At 43.0% G+C, this 8,085-nt stretch overlaps 1 protein-coding gene across 1 annotated transcript in view; it reads left to right on the forward strand.

Annotated features, from left to right (window-relative positions):
• Hspa4 (heat shock protein family A (Hsp70) member 4) overlaps nucleotides 1-8,085 on the forward strand; it is a 53,059-nt gene that overhangs the window by 7,557 nt on the left and 37,417 nt on the right. Inside the window, exon 2 of the mRNA XM_004629352.3 lies at nucleotides 7,574-7,631. Within this exon, the coding sequence (XP_004629409.1) occupies nucleotides 7,574-7,631 (58 nt within the window). The remainder of the gene's footprint in view (nucleotides 1-7,573; nucleotides 7,632-8,085) is intronic.

Here is an 8,085-nt window from a genome sequence, read left to right on the forward strand (position 1 = left end):
CGACACATAATTTTATGTATGGTCACATGTTCATGTTTTCAGTGCTTAGAATAATGCCTGGCATGTAGTAAATAATGCCAAAAGGTTTTATAGTATTGCAGTTACACCTTGTAATTTTTTTTTTTTTTTTTTAAATTAGTGCTCTGTATTACTGGGTGAGATACTAGGATACCATGTTGGATAGATTTCCAGAAGTGAAATTGATAGGGCAGAGAATGTGCTTATACTTTTGGGACATGTTGCTAGAATACTTTCCAAAAGTTCAAGGGATTAATTTGTTTTAGGAACCTAAGTGATTTTTTTTTTTTTTTAACCTGTGAAGGTTCTGAGGATTATGAATAATAACTGTATATAACATATCCCCCCCCCCATGCTTAGACTAATGCCTGGTGTGTAGTTAAATGTTTTGCGGTTACAACTTTTTTTTAAAAAATTTTTATTAGTGTTCCATATTACTAGGTGAGATACTAGGATACAGACGTGAAACCTGGAAGTTTGCCTTCCAGGTTGTAAGCTGTGTACCTTTTAATGTGCAAAGCTTATTGACTAAGGATTTGGTGAATTTTAGTAACTGCAAAAGTATGAGTTCTTGGTGTTTTTAGTTTAGTTTTTTTTTTGCGGAACCGAGGATTGAACTCAGGCCTTTGTTCTTTTTTTTTTTTTTCAGGCCTTTGTTCTTGCCAGGGTATTATTAATTTTTGTTACTTAATAGTTCAGAGCTAAAGTAAAAAAAACAGACAATACTGAGGTGGTATGCATTTCCATGCTGGTTTTACCACAGCTCTTATTTGATGTCTGTTTTTGTGGACTTTTTAAAAGTTCATTTTCTTCTGTGGTTTAGGAAAGATTAACAGCTCTTCTAATGTCTCGAGAGTAGTTTTGCACACTTCAAATATGAAACTACCCTTTAAGGACCTAAGGGACTGCAATTTTTCATAGTACTAGCAGAATATGTGCTGCAAATGTTTGGTCAGTAGCATCTTGTACTCAGGAAAGAGTAAGTTACCTGACAAATAAATGAGCTGTTTGTAGGACTCAAAAAGTTTAGACTAGGGGGATCTGGAACTTAAATTTGAATTAATTTCCTGCATGTCAGAAGGATAAAGAGCCAGTTCAAGTTAATATAATTTGAAGTGGATGAAAGGCAATGTCATAGGGCAAGAATGTGATTACTTACTGTTTGTAAAACATTGACTTGGCATTGTGTGAAGAAGACAGGAAGTGTAAGGCAAAGATTGCTGCTCTCTGGAGGTACAAGTGATATGGGAGCAAAAATGAATGACATAAAGCAGCAGTAAACATTGTCAGAGTTCAATTATAGTTACGATGTAGAGGGAAGGAGCATTAGTGGGGGCCAGAGTAATAGGAAAGGCAGCAGGAGACTACCAGATCTGATCAAAATTCGGGGTGGAGCCTGTTAGGTGGTGCATGCTTGTAATTCCAGTGCTCAGGAGGCAGAGGCAGGAGGATTACTGTGAGTTTGAGGCCAGCTAGAGCTATGTAGTGAGTCAAGGTCACCTGAGCTATGTAATGGGACTCCTCTCCAAAACAAAGGTTCTGGTGGAGCCCTTGGGAAGTCTGAGTGAAAGTGAGAAGTAGAAGAGCTCAGCAAGGCCCCAGTAGTTAGGAAAAGAGAGAGAGAGTGTGTGTTTGTGGAGTTCAATAGCCTTTTTTTTTTTTTTTTTTTTTAATGTATTTGGTACAGGGTCTCACTACGCAGCTTGGACTCATAGTGATCCTCCTGTTTTCAGCCCGGTGTTGGTGGCCTCAGCGCGCCCGGGGGCAGGGATAGCTTGTGTGCTAGGGATTGAACCCAGGACCCTGCGCTTGCCTAAGCAAGCACTTAGTCCACTGATCTATCTTGTTGGCTTCAGTAGTCTTTTTTTTTGGCTGGCTCAGGCTGCCTTGCGGGTGGGTCTGGTAAGGCATGTGAAGCTGGTGATCAAACTGTGGTCCCCTCTACCTGACTGGGTTTGCCCTTGCAGGCGCTTAAGCAGCTAGCAGCAAGCACCCCCCTCCCCCCCAGTCTTAATTTTTTTAAAATTTTATTTATTTATGTGTGTGTGTGTGTGTGTGTGTGTGGCCAGCTCAGCCCACCAGGGGGCGGGGCTGGCTGGCATGTGGTGCTGGGGGATTGAACCGTCGGTCCCTGTGCTTTGCTAAGCTTGTTCTAAGTAGGTGCTTTAGACCACTGAGCCATCTCTCCAGCCCCCCCAGTCTTAATTTTGAGTCCTGGACTTAACTATTTACTGTTTTGGGGTGGGTTAACTTACATTAGTTGTTTGCAAAGTGGGTCAATAATAGTTCTTTTCCCAGAGTGTGGAAAGTATCAGGTGTAGGACGCTCAGTGCACTACCTGGCTTGAGACTGTAATGAAATATGTCAGACAAAGGAACTTAATCTGCTGGGACAAATGAGGCTTCCTGTGACAGTGTTTGGATGCTGGCTGTGTGCACATGTTAAAGATTGTTGGGGAGGAAAGTGGGTGTTTCCTTTGCATATTCTTTTTTTTTTTTCCGGTACTGGGGATTGAACTCAGGACCCTGCGCTTGCCAGGCAGGCACTTATTCTGCTGAACTATCTCCCTGACCCCTCCTTTACATATTCTTGTCATGCTTGTCCATGTCAAAATGCTGAGCACTTACGGAGGAGAGGCAAACTGAGCAGGGTATTGGCAGCACTTCACTCCCCCCCGCCCCCAGGACTTATTAGGACTGGATTTATTTGGATTGCAAGGAATGTTTACCTACATGCTAATAGTTGGCCATCCATGATGGGGAGGGTTGTGGAACTTCAGATAATCTTTACTTTCTTCCTTGATACCTTTTCTCTTTTCATTTCTTTCCTGCAGAGGGGAGGAGGGGGAGGTTGTGAGTTTTCATCCTCCCCATGAGTTTACACACACAAAAAAATGAATTAAGTTTGAGTTCTCTGGGGCCGGGGAGATGGCTCAGTGGAATAAGCACTTCCCTGGCAAGTGCAAGGGCCTGAGCTCAATCCCTGGTTCCACCAAAAGAAAAAAAAAAAATAAAGTTTGAGTTCTCTGGCCCTAATTATCTTTCAAGGCTTTCTACTTATTTAAGTATTAGGTGCCTTTTGTAACCTTTCAGTTTCTTTTTTTAAATGTATTTAATTCAGGGTCTACAGGGTCTCACTACACAGATCGAACTCGTAGTGATCTTCCTGTTTTCAACCTTCCAAGTGATGGGATTACAGGCGCACACCGTCATGCCCAGTCTCAATCACGGGATACCAGCACAGCATGCTGGGGAACCCCTTCCCTGCGTCTGCCTAAGTAGGTGCTTTAATCTGCTGAGCTATCTGGCCTGCGCGCTCTCTCTCTCTCGCTCGCTCGCTCTCTCTCTCTCTCTCTCTCTCTCTCTCTCTCTCTTTCTTTCTTTCTTTCTTTCTTTTTTTTCTTCAGAACCGGGGATTGAACTCAGGCCTTTGCACTTGCCAGGGAAGTACATACTCCACTGAGCCATCTCTCCGGCCCTGCATCTCCCCGGCCCCTGCCCTATCAGTTTCAAAACACTTAACTTCGTTGCTTTACGTGTTGACTGAGTTCAGTGAATTGATCATACTGTTCCATTTACTTTTACCTTTTTCTTTTCTTTTTTTTTGTTTTTTCAGAACCGGGGATTGAACTCAGGCCCTTGCACTTGTCAGGGAAGCACTTATTCTACTGAACCATCTCCCTGGCCCCTCTTTTTTTTTGTATTTTTGGAGAAGGGTCTACAGGGTATTCAGGGTCTCACTCTTAGATCAAACTCCCAAGAGCTGGGATTACAGGTGCGTGCCACCATGCCCAGTCTCAGTTGCTGTTTCAGCATGCCCCGGGGGTGGGGCAAGCACTGCAGGCCAGGGCATTGAACCCTGGCCCATGCGCCTGCTTGCAGGTGCTCTAATCTGCTGAGCTATTTGGCCAGCCCTACTTTTCTTAATGAAAGTAGGTTTTTTTTTTTTTTTTAAAGTGAGTAGATAATTGTTGGCTACTAAGATTTCAGAGGACAGGTTGAGAAAGTGAAAACAATTTTCAGAATGATCTAGTTTTTTTTTTTTTAAATAACATTTATTTATTTATATTTGTGTGTGTGTGTGTGTGTGTGTGTGGCCAGCTCAGCCCACCAGGGGGCGGGCTGGCTGGCATGTGGTGCTGGGGGATTGAACCTTGGTTCCTGGGCTTCGCTAATTGTTCCAAGTAGGTGCTTTAGACCACTGAGCCATCTCACCAGCCCCAGAATGATCTAGTTTTGTCTGTTTTTGTATGAAACGTCCTTGCTTCATTGGAGCTTCATTGGGGTGATAGTTTATATTATTTATTATATGCCATTCTCTCATATAAGCCCTTTAAAAGTGTCTCCTCAGATTTAATCTGTAGCAGTCCTGTAAAATAGGTGCTGTAGCTGGGGAGATAGCTCAGTGGCATATGTGCTTGCCTGACATGCGCAAAGTCCTGAGTTTGATCTCTGATACAAAACAAAAACAAAAACCAAACAAAGTAGGTGCTGTAATCTCTCCCATTTTAGAGATGAGCAAATGGAATCTCAGAGATTAAACAGGAGCCACGTAGTTCACACTGCCTTACTCTGGCATTTTTATTCCCCCAAGTTGATGCCACAGGGGAAAGATTTTTCTTTTTCTAGTATAATAGTTTATTAAAACAATTTTTTTGTAGTAGTGGGCTTATTTATTGATTTTAAATATTTTTTTAAAAATGTATTTGGTTGTTACAGGGTCTTACTATGCAGCTTAGACCTGTAGTGATCCTCCTGCTTTCAGCCTCCCCAGCGCTAGGATTACAGGCAAGCACCACTATGCCCCAGACTCAGCTCAGCCCAGGCTGGGGGTGGGGCTGGGGCTGGTGTGGCACCACGGATTGAACCCTGGTCCCTGTGTTTACCTGAGCTTGCCTAAGTAGGAGCTTTAGTACGCTGAGCTATGTTGCTGGGCTTTTTTTTTTAGTAGTGGGTTTATTACAGAACTTTATTTATTTATTTTTGGCGGAACAGGGGATTGAACTCAGGCCCTTGCACTTGCCAGGGAAGTGCTTATTCCACTGAGCCATCTCCCCAGCCCTTTACAGAACTTTTAGAATGTAAAAAAAGGAAAACAAAGGATGTAAAAATTGATGTAATGATATACTTTAGTGTAACATCTGTAATTAGTAATTGTATAGTGTGGTAAGAAAAGTGTGACAGGGCTGGTGCGATGGCTCAGTGGTCTAAAGCACCTACTTAGAACAAGCTTAGCAAAGCACAGGGACCGAGGTTCAATCCCCCAGCACCACATGCCAGCCAGCCCCGCCCCCTGGTGGGCTGAGCTGCCCCCCCATAAAAAAAAAAAAGTGTGACATTTTCACATTATGCACTATAGGCCTTGTTAGAGGTGAATTGCTGTTACGTGGTAAAGACTGAAGCTCCATTGATGGCTTCACTTTTTGCCATGTCTATGCTTAGGTCAAATAAAGAAAATTGAATAATTGGAACTGAGACTTACTTGGCTCTTTGAGATACGTGGAATACTTCTCATTACTGTGAAGAAGGCAGATGGAGATTTTATTTTATTTTATTTTTTATTTATTTTTTATGTTTTTGGAAGAATCTGGGATTGAACTCAGGCCCTAGTGCTTGCCAGGGAAGCACTTATTCACACTGAGCCATCTCCCTGCCCCACACTGTTTTTTTTTTCCCAGATGGAGATTTTACAAGTAAAAATACTCATTGGATTCCAGGAGAATATTGTCTAGATCAGTGATGGCAAATGTTTCAGAGACTGAGTGCCTGATCTGCCACCCAAAACCATCTTATTTATTGCAAAGGCCCACACTGTCCCTGCGTGCACTGCTGTGGAGTGCTCAGTTGCCAAGGTGATGCTGGGCGACTTGGTTGGTGTGCATGCCATTGGAGTGTGGTGCCGTCCAGGTGTGTAGTGCCATAGATGTGGTCTAGAGTGATAGTCAGGGAATGTTACCCTGGAGGATGTTTTATCTAACAGAATATTCTGTGATGATGGAAATGTTCTGTATCTGCCCCGTTCAAAACAATACAAAGAAACACTTAGGTGTTGAGCACTTGCTGAGTGTCCCAGGCTGCCCTTGCAGGTGTCATTCTCCTGCCTTGGTGTGAATGCCTGGGGTCGTGGCCTTGTGGGGTGGTGCTCCGCTCTGGGCCCCCTTTTCAGTTTGCTAGATGGGAAGAAGTAAGGGTTCAGGGAAGATAGTGTCAAAGCTGGAGTGTCTGGAGACATTCTAGAGGCTTTTCTCCATTGCTTCCAGATCTCATGACCTAAGTAAATATACATAATACCTTTTTTTTTTTTTTTTGTATTTTCGTGCAGGGTCTCATTATGTAGATTGGACTTGTAGTAGTGATCCACCTGTTTTTAGCTTCCGAAGAGCTGGGATTACAGGCACATGCCACCAAACCCAGTCTCAGTAGCTATCTCAGCTTGCCCATGGGGCGGGGCTGGGGGGAATCCACCCAGGCTGCTGCATCTGCCTAAGCAGGCTCTTTAATCCACCGAGCTATCTGGCCAGCCCCCTGAAGCTTATTAACTTGATGGAGCAGTTGACTAAAGAGTTTTGTCTCTTGGAATTTTTTTGGTGAAGTAAGTGAATTAAGTTGGGCATGGTAGTGCATGTCTATAATCACAGCACTTGGAAGGCTGAGGCAGGAGGAGCTCTCTATGAGTTTGAGGCTGTCCTGAGTTACAGAGTAAGTTCAAGGACAGTTTGAACTACATAGGGAGAGCCTATCACAAGAAACAAAAGCAAATTAAGGAAAAGTGAAAGAGGTCCCATTTTTAGTGGGCAAAAGTGACTACTGGAAAGGAAGCCATGTGAGTAAAGAGTGCACAGAGATTAGAAAGAAAAACAAGCTGTGATAGTAAAGGCATCAGCTTCAGTACAGCTGGCTTTCAAATTTAAATGCTGTTTTCACAACTTCAGTAGGTTTTAGGTTTATTTTTTTGCGGAACTGGGGATTGAACTCAGACCTTTGCACTTGCCAGGCAAGCAAGCGCTTATTCTACTGAGCCATCTCTCTGGCCTAGGTTTCAGTTTTCCCATCTAAAAAAATCAGTAAATAGACCAAACAACCGGTTTGTGTGGGGGTGATTTAGAATAAACTTAAGTGAGAATGAACTTCCTTGTCAGTAATTCTGAGTCCTTGGAAGCTAGCTCTGGAGTAAGTGTTTTTTCTTAATATTCATTAGTTTCACAGAATTGTTTTTTAGTGTTTCTAGACCATATTCTTGGTGAAGTTTCGAGCTGTCTTAACAAGAACAGCATTTTGTAGATGTGTTCAGGAGAGACTTACAGGATTGGGGTGGTGAGGGCTGGCTTGTCTTCCTCTAGTGTTCTAGACGGGTGGTTCACACTTGGACTCGCTTTTACATGGGGGCAGCCCTTCCCCATGGAGGGGTGTACTTAAGCACAAAGGTTCTCGTTACAGACATGCTGTGTTTTACGCACTGACAAATCTATGACTTTTAAGCTGAGATTCGCAAGTCTTGCTGTGGTTTTGAATGTCACACTGTAATAATATTCTTAAATGTTTGTTTTATCTTCTAGGGCTTGCATTTCTTTTGGTCCTAAGAATCGTTCAATTGGAGCAGCAGCTAAAAGCCAGGTAGAATTTTCTTTTTTGTTTGTTTTTTTTTTTATTATTTTTTTTTGTGGAACCTAGGATTGAACTCAGGCCCTTGTACTTGCCAGGGAAGCGCTTATTCCACTGAGCCATCTCTCAGGTCCCAGAATTTTCTTTTTTAAAATCATTTATTTGGTTGTCTGTCACTGACAGTCCCTATATATGCAGCTGACGGGCTGACCTGATTCTCTTACTTGATAGGGAAGGTTTGTGTGGGAAACAAACAACTCTAAAGTAGCAGTATCAGGATGTTTATTGCAAACTGCTGCCGTGTGTTTTTGCCCAGATTTTGTTGTTCATTTTAGTTTTGGTTTTTTCAGCCAGGGTCTAGCTATTAGTTTGGGCTGGTTTTGCACTCACTGTATAACTCAGGCTGGCCTCCAATACTCTCCCTTTCTCCCCTCCCCCCTCCCCTTATGCCCCTCCCCCTTCCCTC

This window comes from Octodon degus, unplaced genomic scaffold (assembly GCF_000260255.1).
Source record: "Octodon degus isolate 3935 unplaced genomic scaffold, OctDeg1.0 scaffold00029, whole genome shotgun sequence".
In the NCBI taxonomy this organism is placed as follows: Eukaryota; Metazoa; Chordata; class Mammalia; order Rodentia; family Octodontidae; genus Octodon; species Octodon degus.